This window comes from Oncorhynchus mykiss, chromosome 3, assembly GCF_013265735.2.
Source record: "Oncorhynchus mykiss isolate Arlee chromosome 3, USDA_OmykA_1.1, whole genome shotgun sequence".
Taxonomy (NCBI): Eukaryota; Metazoa; Chordata; class Actinopteri; order Salmoniformes; family Salmonidae; genus Oncorhynchus; species Oncorhynchus mykiss.
This window is the reverse complement of record NC_048567.1, coordinates 66577893-66600917: the sequence shown is the minus strand read 5'-3', so window position 1 is coordinate 66600917 and position 23025 is coordinate 66577893. Positions and strand designations below refer to the sequence as shown.

Here is a 23025-nt window from a genome sequence, read left to right as displayed (position 1 = left end):
TGAATGAGTGAGTGTGTGCTAAGGTGTGGAGAATCAGAGCAGGTGGTCAGTGTAATTAAAGTTTTTCAGCAGTCTCTGAGCCTGTTGGTATCAGACCTCATGCTCCGATACCTTTAGCCCTACCATAAGGGAGAGAACAGCTTGTGGCTGGGACATGTGGGGTCCTTGATGCTGCAGGCCTTCCCCAGGCACCGTTTCGAGTAGATGTCCTGGATGGGTGGGAGCACTGTCTCAGTAATGAACTGGGCTGTCTTCGCCACCCGCTGGAGGGCCTTGCGGTTGTGGACAGAGCAATTCCAGTACCAGGTTGTGATGCAACCGGTCAGTACACTGCCTGTAGTATTTGAAGAGGTGTGAAGTGTGAAGGAGGTGTTGTTGCCAATCCTCACAGCCTGTGGTCAGGAAGTCCAGGATCCAGTTGCAGAGGGTGGTGTCCAGACCCAGGGCACTGAGCTTGGAGGGACTAATAGTGTTGACTGCTGAACTGTAGTCAAAGAACAGCATTCTCACATAGCTGTTCCTCGTGTCCAGATGTGTTCTGGCCATGTAAATAGTGATGGAAATGGATCCTTCAGTGGATCTGTTGGAGAGGTAGGCAAATTAGAGTGGGTACAGGGTGCCTGGCATACTGGATTTGACATGGACCATGACCAGCCTATCGAAGCACTTCATAATGACCTGGGTGAGTGTGACAGGGCTAGTCATTTGGGAATGTCACCTTGTTTCTCTTGGGCACTGGGATGGTGGTCTCCTTGAAGCAGGTGGGGACTACAGCCTGAGACAGGTTGCAGATGTCAGAGAAGATGCCCGCCAGCTGGTCAGCACACACTGAGGACACAGCCATGGATGCCATCTGGGCCAGCGGCTTTGTGAGTATTCACTCACGTCAGCCTCGGAGAGTGGAAGCACCTGGTCAGAAACTCTTCCTGGATGGCTCGGGATGCCTTGAAGCGAGCATAGAATGTGTCAAGCTCATCTGGGTGGGAGGCTTCGTGGGCACCACACAATTAGATTTGCCTTTGTAGTCCGCGATAGCCTTTATTCCTTGCCACATGGGTCATGAGTCTGAGTTGTCCGACATCAATTCAAGTTTAAGCCGGAATCCTTAATGGTGAAACTGCCATGTCTGTTTGCAATATTACAACAAGAAAGAAGTTACTGCAATCAGGTTGACACAGACATCATTGCACGTGTGATAGAACAGAAGAAAATGTATTGCAATATTATTTTCACCACGTTTGCCTCACCACTACTTAGTTAACAAAACAAAAACAATACCCATGGGGCAGACATTGGTGCTGTTCTCCCTACTGCGGATTCAATCTTTAATAGTAACAGAATAGTATTTTATCAATAGTATTTATCAATATATAACGACAAAAGGAAGGAGCAGAAAGCTCCATGTGCATTTTAATAGTCCTGTTCAGTATCTAGCGTCGGTTTGTACCCAGTGGATGTTATACTGCACATGTACATGTGTGTCATTGTACCTTTGTAGAGGTTCTTGGGGTTTTGACAGGTGTGTCCGCAGCCATTGGTGCAGCACTTCTTGACAGCGGAGCACTCTCCATCCTCCTCACAGCTCTCCACACAGGCTGCAGCGAAGCCACTGGCCTTATCAGGAGCCGGGCAGTCCCCCTGCTTCACCCCCTCCACAGACTTCAGGAACTCACAGCTAGTCAGACACTCATAGTGCTTCTTGGGAAAGAGAGTCTGAAGGGTAGAGGGGGAGGAGGTGGTAGGAGGAAGAGGGGGAGGAGAGGGGCAAGAGGAGTAGGCAGACGGGAGGAAAGGCAGAGGAAAAACATCTATGCTAGATGACTTGTAGCAGTGTGACAGTGTGCCAAGCTTCCAGGCCTTCATTTAGATCAGTTTATTGGTCAATTGCACACAAGGTAAGACCGAAATTTAACTTTGATTTTAATCCAGCCCCTCTGAAAGACACATACATACAAAGGTTTTAGAGAGGTGCGGGGGGATGCCACACAAGGTGCCTGGAAAGCTGTTGTTGTGGGGGGGATTAAGTGCCAACCCCGAGCCAACTTGGTGAAAATTCTGTCGATGTGCCCTTGAGCAAGGCACTTAACCCTAGTTGCTCCTGTAAGCTAACAGGGATTGTCCTGTTTACATTTGACCTGATGACTCATTTGAGTGGTGAGTAAGTTAAACAGCTCTGATTCAATCTAACAGTGTGTTAGAGTGCCATTACATTACAGTAGAGAGAAAAGAGTCTCCACTTCGCTTGATGCTCTTCATTCCCTCAGACTTTCCCCACTCTGGAGGGAGCACTCAAACTCAGAGATGACATACGTACCTCGCATAAGTCCTGGCACTGGTTTTCCTTCAGGTCCCAGGATTCCTTGCAGGGCTCAAGGCACTGTGAAAGGGAGAAGGAAGGGTGTCAGTGCTTGAAAGAGACAGCCACATCAAAGAACTGTATGTGAGGGTCTCTCACTCAATTCAATTTAAATTCCAAAGGGACTTTATACCCACACACACACATACATATATATATATTAGATAAGGATAATAAGGATAATAATAAATAAAAGTTAAAGAGCAGCAGTAAAAGGGGGATATCGGTGCAGAGTCAGTGTGCGGGGGCACCGGTTAGTTGATGTAATATGTACATTTAAGTAGAGTAATTAAAGTGACTATGCATAGATGATGAGAGTAGCAGTGGTAGCAATACAAATAATATGGGTGTTCAGGAGTCTTATGGCTTGGGGGTAGAAGCTGTTTAGAAGCAGAGGGAACAGTCTATGACTAGGGTGGCCGACAATTTTTAGGGCCTCTGACACCGCCTGGTAGAGAGGTCCTGGATGGCAGGAAGCTTGGCCCCAGTAATGTACTGGGCCGTTCACACAACCCTTTGTAGTACCTTGCGGTCATAGGCCAAGCAGTTGCCATTTCAGGCAATGATGAAATCAGTCAGGATGCTCTCGATGGTGCAGGTGAAGAAACTTTTGAGGATCTGAGGACACATGCTAAATATTTTCAGTCTCTTGAGGAGGAACAGGCTTTGTTTTGCCCTCTTCACGACTGTCTTGGTGTGTTTGGACCACGTTAGTTTGTTGGTGATGTGGACACCAAGGAAACTTGAAGCTCTCAACCTGCTCCACTGCAGCCCTGAGAATGGGAGCGTGCTCTGTCCACCTTTTCCTGTAGTCCACAATCATCTCCTTTGTCTTAATCATGTTGAGGGATAGATTGTTATTCTGGCACCACACCACCTCCCTATAGGCTGTATTGTTGTTTTCAGTGATCAGGCCTACCACTGTTGTGTCATTGGCAAACTTGATGGTGTTGGAGTAGTGCCTGGCCGTGCAGCCATGAGTGAACAAGGAGTACAGGAGGGGACTGAGCATGCACCCCTGAGGGGGCCCTGTGTTGAAGATCAGCCTGGCGGATGTTGTTACCTATGCTTACCACCTGGGGGCAGCCCTTCAGGAAGTCCAGGATCCCGTTGCAGAGGGAGGTGTTTAGTCCCAGGGTCATTAGCTTAGTGATGAGCTTTGAGGGCACCATGGTGTTGAACGCTGAGCTGTAGTCAATGAATAGCATCCTCACATACAGTTGAAGTCAGAAGTTTACATACACCTTTACCAAATACATTTAAACTCCGTTTTTCACAACTTCTGACATTTAATCCTAGCAAAAATTCCCTGTCTTTGGTCAATTAGGATCTCAACCTTATTTTAAGAACGTGAAATGTCAGAATAATAGTAGAGAGAATGATTTATTTCATTCATCACATTCCCATTGGGTCAGAAGTTTACATGCACTCAATTAGTATTTGGTAGCATTGCCTTTAAATTGTTCAATTTGGGTCAAACGTTTTGGGTAGCCTTCCACAAGAAGTTGGGTGAATTTTGGCCCATTCCTCCTGACAGAGCTGGAGTAACTGAGTCAGGTTTGTAGGCCTCCTTGCTCGCACACGCTTTTTCAGTTCTGCCCACACATTTTCTACGGGATTGAGGTCAGGGCATTGCGATGACCGCTCCAATACCTTGACTTTGTTGTCCTTAAGCCATTTTGCCACAACTTTGCTTGCAAGTCAGGTCATTGTCCATTTGGAAGACCCATTTGCAACCAAGCTTTAACTTCCTGACTGATGTCTTGAGATGTTGCTTCAATATATCAACATGATTTTCCGCCCTCATGATGCCATCTATTTTATGAAGTGCACCAGTCCCTCCTGCAGCAAAGTACCTCCACAACATGATGCTGCCACCCCCATGCTTCACATTTGGGATGGTGTTCTTCGGCTTACAAGCCTCGGTTTTGGAGCAGTGGCTTCTTCCTTGCTGAGTGGCCTTTCAGGTTATGCCGATATAGGGTCCGTTTACTGTGGATATAGATACTTTTGTACCCTTTTCCTACATCTTCACAAGGTCCTTTGCTGTTGTTCTGAGATTGAGTTGCACTTTTTGCACCAAAGTACGTTCATCTCTAGGAGACAGAACGCGTCTCCTTCCTGAGCGGTATGACGGCTGCGTGGTCCCATGGTGTTTATACTTGTGTACTGTTGTTTCTACAAATGAACGTGGTACCTTCAGGCATTTGGAAATTGCTCCCAAGGATGAACCAGACTTGTGGAGGTCGCCAATTGTTTTCCTGAGGTCTTGGCTGATTTATTTTGTTTTTCCTATGTCAAGCAAAGAGCACGGCGTTTGAAGGTATGGCTTGAAAAACATCCTCAGGTACACCTCCAATTGACTCAAATGATGTCAATTAGCCTAACAGAAGCTTCTAAAGCCATGACATAATTTTCTGGAAAATTCCAAGCTGTTGAAAGGCACAGTCAACTTAGTGTATGTAAATTTCTGACCCACTGGAATTGTGATACAGTGAAGTATAAGTGAAATAATCTGTCTATAAAACAATTGTTGGAAAAATGACTTGTGTCATGCACACAGTAGATGTCCTAACCGACTTGCCAAAACTATCGTTTGTGAACAAGAAATTTGTGGAGAGGTTGAAAAATGAGTTTTAATGACTCAGGTACGACAACCTGAGTCTATGTAAACTTCAGACTTCAACTGTAGGTGTTCCTTTTGTCCAGGTGGGAATGTGCAGTATGGAGTGCAATAGAGAATACATCAGCTGTGGATCTGTTAAGGCGGTATGCAAATTGGAGTGGTCTAGGGTTTCTGGAATAATGGTTTTGATGTGAGCCATGACCAGCCTTTCGAAGCACTTCATGGCTACAGATGTGAGTGCTACGGGTTGGTAGTCATTTAGGCAGGTTACCTTAGTGTTCTTGGGCACAGGCACTATGGTGGTCTGCTTAAAACATGTTGGTATTACAGACTTGGACAGGGATAGGTTGAAAATGTCAGTGAAGACACTTGCCAGTTGTTCAGCGCATGCTCGCAGTACATATCCTGGTAATCCATCTGGCCCTGCGGCCTTGTGACTGTTGACCTGTTTAAAAGGTATTTAATCACATCGGCTGCAGAGAGCGTGATCACACAGTCTTCCAAAACGGCTGGTGCTCTCATGCATGTTAGTGTTATTTGCCTCGAAGCGAGCATAGAAGTAGTTCAGCTTGTCTGGTAGGCTCGTGTCACTGGGCAGCTCTCGGCTGTGCTTACCTTTGAAATCTGATGTTTTGCAGGCCCTGCCACATCCGACGAGCGTCAGAGCCGGTGTAGTATGATTCGATCTTAGTCCTGTATTGACGCTTTGCCTGTTTGATGGTCCATCAGAGGGCATTGCGGGCTTTCTTATAAGCTTCCTGGTTAGAGTCCCGCTCCTTGAAAGCGACAGCTCTAGCCTTTAGTTCAGTGCGGATGTTTCCTGTAACCCATGGCTTCTGGTTGGGGCATGTATGGGTCATTGTGGGGACGGAGTCATCGATGCACTTATTGATGAAGCCAATGACTGATGTGGTGTACTCCTCAAAACCATCGGAGGAATCCCGGAACATATTCCAGTCTGTGCTAGCAAAACAGTCCAGTAGCTTAGCATCTGTTGGGGGCACGTAAAATGTCTGCCTTCTTCTCCGGCGCCATCTAATGCAAGCAGCTATTATCAGCTATGCACAATTAGTTGTAGTACAAATATTAGGGGAAGATACCATTAACAGATAAATATTGGGTGGTATTTTACATTGTTGTTTGTGTTCCACTGGTTGCCCTTTTCTCATGGCAACGGGCCACATATTTTGATGCTGGCAAATATGTCTCTAATGTGGTCATACATTTGGCAGGAGGTTAGGAAGTGCAATCATGTCTTCTCTTAAGCGCCAGGTCTGCATGCGGCGACCTCTCTCAATAGCATGGCTATGCGCAGAGTCTGTACATAGTCGAGGATTTCTTAATTTTGAGTCAATCACAGTGGTCAGGTATTCTGCAACTGTACTCAGTTTAGAGCCAGAGAGCATTCCAATATGTTCTGTTTTTGGATGATTCATTCCAGTGTCAAATAGTTCATCTTTTTTTACTTTCTCATAATTTGGTTGGGTCCAATTTCATTGCTGCCCTGAAGCTCTGTTTGTGAACAGAGCCCCAGAACCAGCTGGCTGAGGTAACTCTTCTCTAGGTTAATCTCTCTGTAGGTGAGGGCTTTGTGGTGGAATGTGCTTCACTTCCTTTTAGGTGGTTGTAGAATTGAATAGCTCTTTTCTGAATTTTGATAACTAGCGGGTATAGTACAAATTATGCATCTCGCTCATCTGAAATGTACATTAAAATATTATATTACTGGTAAATGTACAGTGTTGTAACAAAGTGCAAACAGTTGAATTCTCCCGACGACTGCCAAGCACCTCCCTCAGCCACTTCCATGGCACACACCACAATCAGCGATCATACCTCTTTTGTTGCAGATGCCCCACATACCCCAGATGCCCCAAGGGGGATTTGTTTCTGAATAGAACAAAGAATATAAAGTTGTCGTGACTTCCAAAATCCATTCAATAGCTGGGATATTTTGTCTGGCTCTTCTGCCCTTGACAAATTCCTTTTAAAAAATGCATCAGCATAACCCCCCTCAACCACCCTCTTCCCCCCTTCCACCTCATGTCTGGACCTGATACAGTTTGGCACTGGCACCAACGCTCTCCCTCTCTCTGAACCTCGACCAGTCGTACACATATAGCACAGTTAATAGATGATTAACACACCCAGTTAAAATGTTCTTGGGATTCCCTTTTCAAACACGTGGAATTTATTTACTGGATGTTCGGCGCAGGCATGGGATCAAAGAGCAGCCTAGTTGTGACTGCAGTGCAAGTTGTTTAGCCCAACATATCAGATGAGGAATTGAAAATACACCAATAATGGTCAAGACTCCAATCGCTGTAAATACAACAGCTTGCCCTCCACAAATCAAAACTCAATAAGGCTAAATGTAATAAAACATGCATGTCCAAGGGAATCAGGCATCAGATGCCACAGCAGAAAAGGGGCATGAGTTCAGAACCTCAGGTAGGATAAAGGGGCTGGAGGTTGATGTGTTCCTGGTGCTGCTAGTTGGCTGCTACAGAACCCGTGGTACTAGCAGAGCCCGTAGGAGAGTCTCCCACAGAGGAACCACTGTTTCTGTGTGGTTTTGACGGGACAAAACCACAGTGACCAGAGACCTACCAGAGCTAGTCAGCTCCATTCAACTTGGACCCTCTGCACCAGCTCCAACAGAAACCCAGCAGCTAACTGTCAGACTCCACCACTGCATTCCTTGTATGGGAATGTCCAATATGTTGGTCAGCAGGGGGAATCGTCTTTGATAAACGAGATGGAGACCTTCTGTGAGAGGAGAAATGAGAGCTAACGAGTGTTCGTGAGGTGAACTTGTGGCCAAAGACTTTTGGATGTCTCGCTTCAAAGACCATTAGATACAGTATATTAGTCAGTCAGAGGATAAAGTACAGTATTTGTCCATGTTTCACTGACGCAGAGACGAGCGGTTAATAATCTCTTAAATTGCACCGTTGATGTAAGAAATGACTCATCTCAGCCAGGGAGCTGAATCTGTGTTTATGAGTTTTTAAATTAGCTCATTAGCAGCATCTGTCATTATGCCATTTCCAGTGAAAAGTTTATTTGCTTTTTATAGAGTGCGTAAACCTGGCTTCTGGGAGGAATATGGAGCAATCAGGGCCCTGTGCTCAGCTCACCTGCCAGTTCTCAATTACACACTGTGGTCTCTCAGAACTCTGGTCGCTTGGTCTCGCCTCCTGAGTGGGGTTGGCGGAACACTGTCTGGACACTCAAGTGTTGAGGAGTGAGAGAAAGGGGATAGAGGCGGGAGACCGTTACATTTTTCTTCAGGGGCTTCAACCTCCCCTAAAACCAAGTACAGTACTGACTGTATGTGATGAGCACAAGTTCAGAATGAACCCCTGGAGACAAAAGAAACCACAGGGGCGAAAACACAGAAATAACTTTCAAGAAAACTTCAAGTGCATTAGAACAATAGTTTTACATACAATAACGTACTCATTCATAATAAAATGCATGTTTACATAATCCTACTGGTGTCTTTCAAAACCGCATATGTCCTCACAAATGATAAGTTATATGTGCTAATTTAAGCCTAACACATTTCCAGTTGCAGTAAATTGTAGTAGGCCTCCTGGGTAGTAGCAGCACTAACGACCAGCCTATCTAGCCTAAAGGAACCTCAGCCAGCAGACACAGCACATGCCAAAGCCCTAAAATCCCATCTACAAATCACTTAACATACCGTAAGCCGTGGGATCAAGCCAATTTTCCCATTAAAAGATCATGTGCATGGGAATGCATTCCATGGTTGAAGAAAGGCTCAGGTCACTGTATGGTTCATCACAATTGGATATAAACTCAGCAAAAAAAGAAACGTCCTCTCACTGTCAACTGCGTTTATTTTCAGCAAACTTAACGTATGGTCATACAAATGTTTACACAACAAGATTCAACAACTGAGACAAACTGAACAAGTTCCAAAGACATGTCATGTGACTAACAAAAATTGAATAATGTGTCCCTGAACAAAGAGGGGGGGGGGCAGTATCTGGTGTGGCCACCAGCTGCATTAAGTACTGCAGTGCATCTCCTCATGGACTGGACCAGATTTGCCAGTTCTTGCTGTGAGATGTTACTCTTCCACAAAGGTACCTGCAAGTTCCCTGACATTTCTGTGGGGAATGGCCCTAGCTCTCACCCTCCATCCAACAGGTCCCAGACGTGCTCAATGGGATTGAGATCCGGGCTCTTCGCTGGCCATGGCAGAACACTGACATTCCTGTCTTGCAAGAAATGACAAGCAGTATGACTGGTGGCATTGTCATGCTGGAGGGTCATGTCAGGATGAGCCTGCAGGAAGGGTACCACATGAGGGAGGAGGATGTCTTCCCTGAAACGCACAGCATTGAGATTGCATGCAATGACAACAAGTTTAGTCCAATGATGCTATGACACACTGCCCCAGACCATGATGGACCCTCCATATTTCGATAAACGCAAATCCGACCAGCACTCCTGGTGAGACAAAACCACGACTAGTCAGTGAAGAGCACTTTATGCAAGTCCGGTCTGGTCCAGCAACGGTGGGTTTGTGCCCATAGGCGACGTTGTTGCCGATGATGTCTGGTGAAAACCTGCCTTTACAACAGGCCTTACAAGCCCTCCGTCCAGCCTCTCTCAGCCTATTGCGGACAGTCTGAGCACTGATGGAGGGATTGTGCATTCCTGGTGTAACTCGGGCAGTTGTTGTTGCCTTCCTGTACCAGTCCCGCAGGTGTGATGTTCGGATGTACCGATCCTGTGCAGGTGTTGTTACACGTGGACTGCCACTGCGAGGACAGTCAGCTGTCCGTCCTGTCTCCCTGTAGCGCCGTCTTAGGCGTCTCACAGTATTTATTGCCCTGGCCACATCTGCAGTCCTCATGCCTCCTTGCAGCATGCCTAAGGCGCATTCACGCAGATGAGCAGGGACCCTGGGCATCTATGTTGGTGTTTTTTCAGAGTCAGTAGAAAGGCCTCTTTAGTATCCTAAGTTTTCATAACGGTGACCTTAATTGCCTACCGTCTATAAGCTGTTAGTGTCTTAACGACCGTTCCACAAGTGCATGTTCTTTCATTGTTTATTGTTCATTGAACAAGCATGGGAAGCAGTGTTTAAACCCTTTACAATGAAGATCTGTGAACTTATTTGGATTTTTATGAATTATCTTTGAAAGACAGGGTCCTGAAAAAGGGACGTTTATTTTTTTGCTGAGTTTATAATTGAAGTGAAAATGGATTGAAACTTGCGTTTGAAATGCTTGCGTGTCAAGACAAGTGGAATTCAGATGGCATTCCATGCTCAAAAGATTACAACATAGATCCGACCTTGTATGTTAGTGCATGAAGCTTATCACTTGACATTCGTCTCACAATAATTTAGTACAAAAATATGTTTTCATACAATAAAAAAAACAAAGCAAGGAAGTGTATTGAGGGAGTGGATATGTCATAAAAAAAGTATTTGAGTATTTGTGTTCCTCACTATGAGAGCTCTCCCAGGTAACTGACAATCTGTCAGCGTTTCTCGACAGTCACACCCACAGAACTGACATTTTAGTAGAAGAGGGGGTGTGAGCCATGACAGATGTCTTGCCAAAGCAAATAGGAGACGCTCTGTATAATTACAAAGGTGACTCAATCAAAAGACAACATGGAAGGGAAGGCGGCTAATTGTGCTGGTCATGTTGCATCTGTCTGGTTAACCTGGGTGTCAGTCAGATAGAGTTGAGGCTAATGCCTAAGACTGGACATCCAGACTAACATCTTTTGGAATAACAATGTGACATGAGATTGTTCTATGATGGGTTAACATATGTATATGCAAGTTTCTACACAAAAAAAATATGGTGAATTGAACTGTTTTCACTCCCAGATGTGAACGAGCACATTGACTATCGGTAGAGGCTTGAGTTCCACCAGAGCTCTTGGCTAGAGAAATGTATGAACAAAAGTGTTTGTGCTCCTGACTCTCCCTTTGTGTCCTTATCATCCTCCCAAAACAGTGAGTGGTACAGTACATTCTGCATGGCGAAGTAGAGCCAGCCATGGCCCATTTCTCCCCATTTCACGCTGTAGTAAAACACAGCAGTTGTTGCACTGGTGAGCCCTGAAAGGCTTTCTGTGGGGCTGATGTGAGAGTCAGGGACTGAATGGCTGCCAATGCCACAGCTCCGTCCTCAGTTCGTTACGGAGTAGGGGGGGTGGGGAATACTGCTTAGCTATGTGTGTGTGTTAATCCTAGAACTTCCACGGGCGGCTGCTGGTTATCTTAGTCCATCGTAAAAAAAGGCTCACTTCCCAACGGGGACAGCTGGAAAAACAAACTCTGAAAAATGTCTTGCATAAAATGTCACAGAAAGTGTTATGCTTCAGTTAATGAAGCGTGAAACGCTACCAGTCGAGATTGCCGCAGGCTACACAACACACACTGTAGACATAAAAGGCAGGAACATCATTCATACTAACGTATTACATAGGAGACGGTTTCCCATACCGTCTGAGCATATTTGTACAATCATGGGGCGGGTTTAGGAGAGATGCGTTTGGCTTTCTGACGAAAAGCTATATGATTAATTCCTTCATTTCATAAACGTACTGTGATCCATAAAAATAAACATCATATTTCTATACGTGGATAACCAATATGATAGCTTTCCATCCATTCTTTCAACTATGAAGTTGACTATAATGTCACCTAGGCCCTATTAATACACAACAGGTCTCCCAATCCATTGTATACGTTCCCCCCTATAAAGCAAAAGAAGGCTGGAGCCAGTAGAAACTATCGATCGTGGCCCTGAAGTTCAATGTCAGCTGAGTTGGTGGTGGGGGAGATATTTACGAGGCGTGTCTGGAGTCTCAGGGAGGGTGCAGCGCTGCAGCAGTAGGGACAAAACTCCTCTGGGAGAGGGCTATATGGAGGGATCTCTGTTGTTGATCACACACTGTAAATCTCACCTCCTTTCACAGATAAGTTATGACCCTTATCTGCTGCCCTGGCACTTTTCACACACATCACCAGACTCAATTACTCCAGCGCCACTCGCTTGCTAAGAGCCCAGCTCATATCTATCAACCCACACAGGAGCTACCTGGTTAAAGTTCCTGCTCTTCATCCCTGTCTCAGAAGAGCTGCTATGAGCACCATTACTCTTGATGTTTCTCCCGTCTTCCCTATGTTGCCCCTCATTCTTATTCATGGCAGACGGCCCACTTCAAACTGCATAGCAATTTCAAAGTCAGCTTGATTTCCATCCAAATCCATTTAAGTCAAGTGTTTTATTTCAACCCAGTCCTAGAAAACATTTTTTTTAAAGTGAATTTCATTACATATTTGAAATTAATGAATTGAAGTTGTACATCTGGTGAGGAGTTTCCTGTCAAAACAACTGTGAGGTCAACACATCAGAACAGTTTAAACATATTTCATTGAGTGTTGGGTTGTGAATAATGTGAATAAGTAGAAAATCGTATATGCTCTAAAGGCTTTCCAATAGGTCTTTGATTTGCCATTAACTTTCATAGGATTGTAAAAATGTTGACAATAAATCTGGGTGGAGTGACTATCGTGAGCTATTACACAATAAAGTTCAGTGTACCTTGAGTTCAGTAAACCGTCGACATTCCTTCAGTGGACTGTGAGTAACATGAGGTGTGGGTGTGCATTAGGCTCTCAAGTTGTCTCTCTCCCTCTCTCGCTCTGTGCAGTAAACCAACACAGGTGCGTTTGGAATTTCAGTCAAGACACACTGCCACACTAGAGTGTGTGAGTGGATTAGGTATGTCAAGGTTGGAGGAGAAGGAGGCCAATTAACTGAAGTGCTCTAACTTGAAACTTGATCTACACCCCCCCAGCACACACGCACAAACAAAACGGGGACACACGCATCCATGCACGTGTAGCATATGGGGATGTGTGAAACTTAAGCCTCGTTCACATTATCCATAAGCACTTCATTACGTTGCGCCAGATGTCATGCATTTCAAATGGGGATGTCCACAACGGAGTGGAATCGCCACGTCCAGACACGTGTGTGTTAGTCACACTGGTCGCTGCGTCATGCACGGACTAAAATGACAGGTAGGCCCCCAGTCACCTTCAGCATTCAAATGTTTGCAAAATGACTGGAGCAATATTAGGCTTTATTAGTTGAGTGACAACCAACATTAATTTGGTAGGTTATTGTTGATTTTATGTCAATTGTTCAAGTTCACCATCAGCAATAGTTTTGCTATGAACAATAATGTACAGTGAGTGTACAAACATTAGGAACACCTATCTAATATTGAGTTGCACCCCCTTTTGCTCTCACAGCAGCCTCAATTCATCAGGGCATGGACTACAAGGTGTCGAAAGTATTTCACAGGGATGCTGGCCCATATTGATTCCAACGCTTCCCACAGTTGTGTTAAGTTGTCTGGATGTCCTTTGGGTGGTAGACCATTCTTGATATACACTGGAAACTGTTGAGCGTGAAAAACCCAAACCGGTGTGCCTGGCATTCAAATCAAATCTTATTTGTCATAGGTTACAATGAAATGCTTACTAACAATCCCTTAACTCTTTATTGAACTGCATTGCTGGTTAAGAAAATATTTACTAAATAAACGTAAGTAAAACATTTTTTTAACAAAATAACAATAGCGAGAATATATACGGATGGCACTGGTACAATGTGCGGGGGTACAGGTTGGTTGAGGTCATTTGTACATGTACGTATGGGTAAAGTGACTATGCATAGATAATAGAAAACGCGTAGCAGCAGTGAAAAATGTAATGGAGTGTATGGGGGAGGGGGGGGTGTAAATTTAAATCTCTCTGTAGAGAGCCTACGTAGGGCCTCACGGTCAGATGCCATACCACGTGGTGATACAACCGGTCAGCTCTCAATGGTGCAGCTGTAGAACTATTTGAGGATCTGGGGACCCATTCCATGTCTGTCATAACAGACTAGTGGAGAAAACAGTCTGGTTTCCATTTCCCTCTTCCTAGGGTTCATCAACTCCTTTCACAAGGTTATCATCTCAGATTGTTTCTAAAAATCATTTATCAACCACTTGACATCCGCCATTTGGTGTCAATCATAAGTAGAGTTGCAAAATTCCGGTAACTTTCAATAAAGTCTCTGGTTTTTCAGAAATCCTGGTTGCATATAGCAATTAAATATTCCCCAACATATTTTTATAGCTTGTGCACCAATATAATTAACAGAGTAATAACAATTATGAGCAAAAGGAATGCATGACAAGTCAACATACATTTCTTGTTCTTTGACACAATTAAATATTACATGTCAACTCTAAAACGGCCTTGAAAGAGAAGTAGTTATAAAACTTTGTGAATACCATTATCCATCCAATGTTTTCAAAACAACATTGTGCCCTAATGTAGAAAATAGACTAAATAAACTAAAACCCTTGAATGAGTAGGTGTGTCAAAACTTTTGACTGGTAATATAGGTGTTCCTTTTGTCCAGGAAGAAAAAAGGTCAGTGTGGAGTGCGACTGAGATTTCTTCATCTGTGGATCTGTTTGGGCGGCATACGAATTGGAGAGGGTCTCAGGTTTCCGGGATGATGGTGTTGACATGAGCCATGACCAGCCTTTCAAAGCACTTCATGGCTGCCGACATGAGTGCTATGGGGCGGTAGTCATTCAGGCAGGTTACCTTCGCTTCTTGGGCACAGGGAATATGGTGGTCTGCTTGAAACATGTAGGTATTACAGACTCGGTCAGGGAGAGGTTGAAAACTTTCCAGTTGGACCAAGCATACTCTGAGTACACGTCATGGTAATCCATCTGGGCCCCGAGGCTTTGTGAATGTTGACCTGTTTAACGTCATCTGGAAACAGCTGTAACTCTCATGCATGCTTCAGTGTTGCTTGCCTGGAAGCGAGCATAAAAAAAGGCACTTAGCTCGTCTGGTAGGCTTGCGTCACTGGGTTGCTCACAGCTGGGTTACCCTTTGTAGTCCGTAATAGTTTGCAAGCCCTGCCACATCCGACGAGCAACAGAGCCATTTTAGTAGAATTCAATCTTAGTCCCATATTGACGCTTTGCCCGTTTGATGGTTTGTCTAAGGGCATAGCGGGATTTCTTATAAGTGTCCGAATTAGTGTCCCGCTCCTTGAAAGAAGCACCGCTAGCCTTCAGCTCGATGCGGATGTTGCCATTAATCCATGGCTTCTGGTTGGGATATGTACGCACGGTCAGTGTGGGGACAATGTCAGCATCGGTTTGTGGTGGTAAATAGACAGCTACGAAATAAATGATGAAAACTCTTGGTAGATATTGTGGTCTAGAGTTTTCATGAGGTACTCTACCTCAGGCGAGCAATACCTCAAGACCTCCTTAATATTAGACATCGCACACTAGCTGTTATTGACAAATTGACACACCCCCACCCCTCGTCTTACCAGACATAGCTGTTCCGTCCTGCCATTGCACAGAAAACCCAGCCAACTGAATATTATTCGTGTCATCGTTCAGTTACGACTCGGTGAAACATAAGATATTACAGTTTAATGTTCTGTTGGTAGGATAGTTTTGAGCAGAAATCATCCAGTTTATTTTCCAGTGATTGCACGTTGGCCAACAGAACGATTGGTAGAGGCGGGTTACACACCCGCCGATGAAGTCTCACAAGGCACCACGATCTCCGCCCCCTGTATTTCCGTCTTTTCTTCATGCAAATGACAGTCATTTGGGCCTGGTCTCGGAGAAGCAGTATATCCTTCACGTCGAACTCATTAAAGAAACATTTTTAGTCCTCTTCTGATATCCAGAAGCTATTTTCACTTATAAGAGACCGTTAATTAGAAACAATGCGAAAAAACAAAACAGCACAGTTGGTTAGGAGCCCGTAAATGGCAACCATCCCCTCAGGAGCCATAATAACCAATGGTTGAAGACTTGCTATTCGGTTCTTCAATAGAGAGCGGGAAACAATGAGCAACCTAGCAGGTGGTATCACAGACATTTTGAGTTTCACTTTAATTATTAATTTAAATGCAGTTGAAGGGAACAGACAACAAAGAGCATTGGAGGAATATCTTGCAAGAAAGGCAGAAGGGGAAAGAGGAGAAGGAGGGGAAAGAGGAGGGTTCATGCATTATACATGTCATTCTCAGAGGTGCCTGTTTAATTTATGAGCTCAAAAAAAATAAAAAAAGCCAAGCCCAGCCAGGATCGAGGCTTTGTCTGTCTGCTGTGGAATGCAATAGCAGTTCACTTAATACTTCAGGACGCTGAAGTTTCACCCATAACAGCCACCAACATCCAACTCACTATGTAATTTCTGAAACATACCGACACAACAAAGCGGCAACGAAGATGACTCATTTTGGTCTGGTCGTTTGGTACTGTTGTTACATTACACCACCAGCCAGCCAGCCAAGACACGAGGTGAATATTACAGTGGCTGGTAATGTGAGCCTCACTTATCATCTTTCTCAGGGCTCGGTTTACATGTCATGACAATTAGACTCAACAGGATGTCTCCATCAGACGGGATCAGATGGGTTATAAACATGTCTAGTTGTCCTTTCACTGTGCTGCGGTGGCCTAGGAAAGAGATGGGCCCTCTGTGGCAGTCGCCCTCTTTGTCACACACCACTCAGCTTAACGTCCCATCTGATTACTGTACTCTAGTCTCCCCCTCATACCAGTGATAATAGGAACCACCACATCGTCCTGCATGATGATGGATGGAAGGATGAAAGTGGAGCATAGAATGGGAGAACAAGCTAATTCACTTTCCCAGCATCACCCACAGACATTTGTTTAGGCTTTGTTTCCTAATGCAAGATAAGATTTCAAGTTGTGACAATCAGATCCTATTTTCCACACAATAGGAGAGAAAGAGACTACCATGTAGTCCGTGGTGAATTGTGGGCAATTAAATGCATTTAGTCTTTGCCAACGTGTTCCTGTTGTTTCCATACACTTCGACTCGAGGAATTACAAATTAAATGTAGATGATCTGGAATCTGGAAGCTTCAGACCAAATCAAATCTTATTTGTCACATACACATGGTTAGCAGATGTTAATGCGAGTGTAGCGAAATGCTTGTGCTTCTAGTTCCGACAATGGAGTAATAACCAAGAAGTAATCTAGTTAACAATTCCAAAACTACTACCTTATAGACAAGTGTAAGGGGATAAAGAATATGTACATAAAGATATATGAATGAGTGATGGTACAGAGCGGCATAGGCAAGATACAGTAGATGGTATTGAGTGCAGTATATACATATGAGATGAGTATGTAAACAAAGTGGCATAGTTAAAGTGGCTAGTGATACATGTATTACATAAAGATGCAGTAGATGATAGAGTACAGTATATACATATACATATGAGATGAATAATGTAGGGTATGTATACATTATGTTAGGTAGCATTGTTTAAAGTGGCTAGTGATATATTTTACATCATTTCCCATCAATTCCCATTATTAAAGTGGCTGGAGTTGAGTCAGTGTGTTGGCAGCAGCCACTCAATGTTAGTGGTGGCTGTTTAACAGTCTGGTGGCCTTGAGATAGAAGCTGTTTTTCAGTCTCTGTCCCAGCTTTGATGCACCTGTACTGACCTCGCCTTCTGGATGATAGCGGGGTGAACAGGCAGTGGCTCGGGTGGTTGTTGTCCTTGATGATCTTTATGGCCTTCCTGTGACATCGGGTGGTGTAGGTGTCCTGGAGGGCAGGTAGTTTGCCCCCGGTGATGCGTTGTGCAGACCTCACTACCCTCTGGAGAGCCTTACGGTTGTGGGCAGTTGCCGTACCAGGCGGTGATACAGCCCGACAGGATGCTCTCGATTGTGCATCTGTAGAAGTTTGTGAGTGCTTTTGGTGACAAGCCGAATTTCTTCAGCCTCCTGAAGTTGAAGAGGCGCTGCTGCGCCTTCTTCACGATGCTGTCTGTGTGGGTGGACCAATTCAGTTTGTCTGTGATGTGTACGCCGAGGAACTTAAAACTTACTACCCTCTCCACTACTGTTCAATCGATGTGGATAGGGGGGTGTTCCCTCTGCTGTTTCCTGAAGTCCACAATCATCTCCTTAGTTTTGTTGACGTTGAGTGCAAGGTTATTTTCCTGACACCAAACTCCGAGGGCCCTCACCTCCTCCCTGTAGGCAGTCTCGTCGTTGTTGGTAATCAAGCCTACCACTGTTGTGTCGTCTGCAAACCTGATGATTGAGTTGGAGGCGTGCCTGGCCACGCAGTCGTGGGTGAACAGGGAGTACAGGAGAGGGCTCAGAACGCACCATCTAGGTGAGAAACCTCTACAACATCACAGGTCTTCATAGGGAGTGAGACTGACCTAATCACATTCCACTGCTATTTCTCTTTGAGAAACACTTCAAATCTACTTCTCCCACTCAACCAGCCCCCACAATCCTCTAGTAGCAGACACAAATGGTCTTCCCCCTGAGTAAACTTGATCTGTATCATCGGGGGCGGCAGGGTAGCCTAGTGGTTAGAGCGTTGGACTAGTAACAAGTAACCGGAAGGTTGCAAGTTCAAACCCCCGAGCTGACAAGATACAAGGTACCTCGTTCTGCCCCTGAACAGGCAGTTAACCCACTGTTCCTAGGCCGTCATTGAAAATAAGAATTTGTTCTTAACTGACTTGCCTGGTTAAATAAAGGTCAAATAAAAAAATAAAATCTCTACCAATGAGAATATTCCAGGGAACACAAAAGCCAGAATGTCAATATTCAGAGCAAGAGAGGCTTTACTCAGAGGGCCACAGGGCCAGGTCAAAGGTCACTGGATTTACACTGCTGAGTGTTTGTAGGGATCAAGCGAGAGCTTAGGCTGGAATGGCCGATTTCGATTACAGAGCAATTAGGAGCCTTTGGAAATCCTAGCAGTGTAAATTACTCTTCTGTTGACATAGTGACCAGGACAACTCCCACACTAATTATGAGATAAGAGCGAAGTGTTTCTGCTGACATCATCATACCAGTAATTCCCTACTGAATATCACAGAACAGTGTTTCCCCTAGGATGTTTTAAAAACAAGTTTCCTGCTATTCTACACATTTTTTTTTTCCTTTGTCACGCAGATAGCATAAGAACAAGGCATACCTTGTTCTTATGCTATCTGCGTGACAAAAAAAATATATTGGGTCCCATGCCATTTTGGGAATTTTATATTTTCCCTGACTGTCTACTTTTTATTTTGGTGATTGCAAACTAACAATGATGATCTTACTTACAAATATATGGCTCCATTATCTTTTGTACATACTTTATATCTGGTTTGAGTGGTTTAAGTTTACACTGAAAGCGTTTTACCACCCTGAAAATTATTTATATATATATATATATATATATATATATTTTTTTTTAATTGCAGTGGCAGCCACAATTTAGCCCACGGTGGTGCGCCACTGCTAAATGCATGAAAGGGAAACACTGCAGACGATCTGTGCAGTTTCATTCAGGAGATGAATATGGCAAATATGATGTGACGGATTGGATTATAAATATCAAGTCAAAAACACCCTCCTGATGAACACCCCTTTAAAACTAACCTTCCTCATCTCTGGGTCCAAACTGTGAAAGGTTGTGTAAGAAAATAGTGATGACTTTGTATAACAAAAGGTTGACATTCCAACTTTTCCTTTAGTGATCTCAGTCTTGCTCTGCGGGTTCTTTCCCTGTCTTCCGATTCACATTGTGAATTATGATCTCAACAAATAGCAGGCAATAGAGCAACCCCCCCAGCCAATTAAACTTAATAGCCATGTCCAGATCAGGTCCTTCCTGCTGGGACTGACCAGCCTTGCTTCACTCCTCCGCCACACACACAAAAAAAGGCTGGCCTCAAACTCACCCACTCTTCAAATATAAAAGGTCAGAGACTGGAAATAATACAAACAGTTAGCAATGTGTGCACACAGAGTTGAACATAAATAAGTGTTCTTAGAACTAATGCCACTGTCTAATGAGATGAGAAAAATAAGCATTGAAGGAATACCAGTTAGAACAATTGAGTTAATCTCAATATTTGCCCAATGGTATGTATGACATTTCACTTCTAGAACGAAGTGTGTTTTAGTCTTCAGTCTAGACATGACAGCACACACACACACACACACACACACACACACACACACACACACTTGACAGCAGTGGAGGCAGCTGAGGGGAGAACAGCTCACAATAAATGTCCTGAACGGAGCAAATGGAATGGCATCAAACACCTGGAAATCATGTATTTGATGCCATCCCACAGATTCCACTCCAGTAATTACCACAAGCCGGTTCTCCCCAATTAAGGTGACACCAACCGCCTGTGCTTGACAGTGATTTTCACTCAGACGTGGAGGGATCTGTCCATAATGGTGGTGTGGCTGGATGTGGTGGGTGAGGACAGAGGTGTCGGTGACCACTGAGGGTCTGGCTCAGCCACCACCAAAAGGTGGATTGAAGTGCGTCCAAGCAGACAAAACAGTGCCAGCCATAAACCATCCACACAGCACTTAGATATTTTCACTGCGCCTCCAAATGCGACTGCCTGCAGCCAGAGAAAACATGGCCCCACAAAGACCATAGCACTCAGGACACACCAACAGCATTTGCTGGCCGAGAGTTCTTAGCACCTCAATGTAATTTGCGAAATGAGTGCTCACCGATTTTACATGTAGAACCAAATCGCCTGAAAAAATGTCCGCAGTCAGATGTCTACAGCTGGTTGTCCCTAAAACCCAGCAAGCTGAATGATTGGCAGACAAACACTACATCCACATTCAGTGTGATGTGTGTGAGCCTATAGTAAATTGCCATGACATACTCTAGAAGTTTGTAGCCAACGAAGAATGTGATATTTTCCCAGAGCACATGCCATCAATTTCCTTTTTAATGAAGGTTAATGCAGATTAAGGAAAAAGCCAAAGCTACCAATTTAATATTATTGACCTAGAAAAACACTACTGTTGGGGAACCCGGATAATTATTTTTGGCGTAAGAAAACTAGTGGGTAAGAAAGGGGGGAGGGGGTGAAAGACACTTAAACACAAGACTTTCAAAGCTCTCCATTGCTTGCTATTCAAGCAAACTGTAGTGTAGCATTTGTCAAAATGTAAAGGTTGGGTTGACGCGTGTAATCCAATAGAACAATGTGTTAGTTCTTATTGCAGGGATGTCTAGCTCTATGGGTATGATGGGTAAGGAGAGTCAAAAAGTAACCCGGAGCGTTTCAGTTCTGTGAAGGTCATCCACGACTCATTGCTGTTAACTAACCGTCCTGCAGACAATGTTGCTTTACAAAGCTTCTCTACTGGCAAGCTCTGAAAACCTTAGTAGGTTGGTGATGCGGCAGAAGGGGGAAAGTCGTCAGTTCACTGAAATCATCCGTTCACTGCTGAGGGATGTAATACTACAGATTCATGGATGACTTATTTTCATGTTAGCAATGGGCTGAACTTTCATCTCCCCGGTCAATGATCTCCCCGGTCAACAAGTTGGCATGGTATTGTATTACATCTTTATTTCAATGCATGATTTTCTCCTTAAATCAAAAATACACTTTGTTCTTATACCAAATTGAAAAACTGGGTATTGAAGAAATGGGTTGAAATGCTGGAATTTACACAGTTATCTCCAGGCCTGGGTAACGGAGCATGGCACACCGTCTTTTTCTTCTCCTTCCCTGTGAGGAGTTTGGGTAATGATAATGAAGTGCATTGCTTATTTGCAAACTGACATTTAGCTGCCTCAAGTCAATCCTAGCATATGATTTGGCGCTTGGATCACACTCTTGGGGAAAGCAGCCCACGTTAATGTCAGCCATATTCTGCATGTGGAAAGCTTTTTGTCTGCTGCAGACACACACACACACACACACACACACACACACACGCACGCACACCAAGACACTCTTTGCACAAGGAGCAGGAAAAGAGAGAACGCCCTGCAGTTTGCAAACTTTCGATGAGTACCTTATCCAAATGTCTCAAGTGGGACGTTATGAAAGCAGAGTAGACCAAATGACAATAGCTCAATAGCTCATACAAATGGCTGCCTACTCTCCACTCCGTCCTCCTGGCGTCTCGGCTGAATAGGGGTTGGCCTGTTATGGCATGCTATTGATTCCCTGCCACTGCCACCTCTCCCTGCCCCGGCAAGAGGGCAGGGGGGGGTTAATCACCATGACAATGGGGGCTGCTGGGAGTTGGGAGGCTATGGAAACTGCATAGGAGAAGGCCAGGAGGACTTTCCTCCGTCTCAGTTGAATACTGTGAGGCTTTGATTTCCTTAACCACTGACAGATGGATAGGGTCACAGCATCTTTGTCTAAATAATGAACCAGTCTTTACCACACAGGGACCCCACTATGGGCCTGGATGGATGGATAGGGTAGGCTGCAGCCCCTTGGCAAGGTAGACCCAGGAAGGGGGAGGATGACTTTTCAGCCACTGCTTTTGTCTCTCTGTTTGACAGGGAGCTGTTCATGAAGTAAGGAGAGGCTAATTAGAGTCTGTAGGAGCCATTCACACAGAGGCACTGTACGACATGAGCCCATTTGGAGTGATTGTTTGAGCTGACACAATGGCCACTGTGCTTTGAGAGGCTGAGAGAAAGAGAGCGAGGAAGGAAGGAAGGAAGGACTATTGTGAACTTTTAATATTACTTTGAAAGATGTTACAAATTACAATTGGCCCAGAACAGGGCTGCACGGCTAGTGCTTAAAATGTACGTGGAGAGTTAACATTAATATTATGCATGTCAATCTCTCCTGGCTCAAAGTAGAGGAGAGATTGACTCCATCACTACTTGTACTTACGAGAAGTATTGACATGTTGAACGCAACGAGCTGCCTGTTTAAACTACTAGCACAGCTCAGACACCCATGCGTGCCCCACAAGACATGCCACCAGAGATCTATTCAGTCCCCAAGTCTAGAATAGACTATGGGCGTCACACAGTACGACATAGAGCCATGACTACATGGAACTCTATTCCACATAAAGTAACTCATGCAAGCAGTAGAATTAGACTTAAAACACACAGATAAAAATACACCT

At 44.5% G+C, this 23025-nt stretch overlaps 1 protein-coding gene across 1 annotated transcript in view; it reads right to left on the bottom strand.

Moving 5' to 3' along the window:
- Positions 1–23025, bottom strand: part of LOC110520433 (anosmin-1) — a 67354-nt gene that overhangs the window by 29224 nt on the left and 15105 nt on the right. The window contains exons 3-4 of the mRNA XM_021597749.2: positions 2315–2377; positions 1491–1713 (exon numbers count right to left, since the gene is read on the bottom strand). Coding sequence (XP_021453424.2) covers positions 1491–1713; positions 2315–2377 — 286 coding nt within the window. The remainder of the gene's footprint in view (positions 1–1490; positions 1714–2314; positions 2378–23025) is intronic.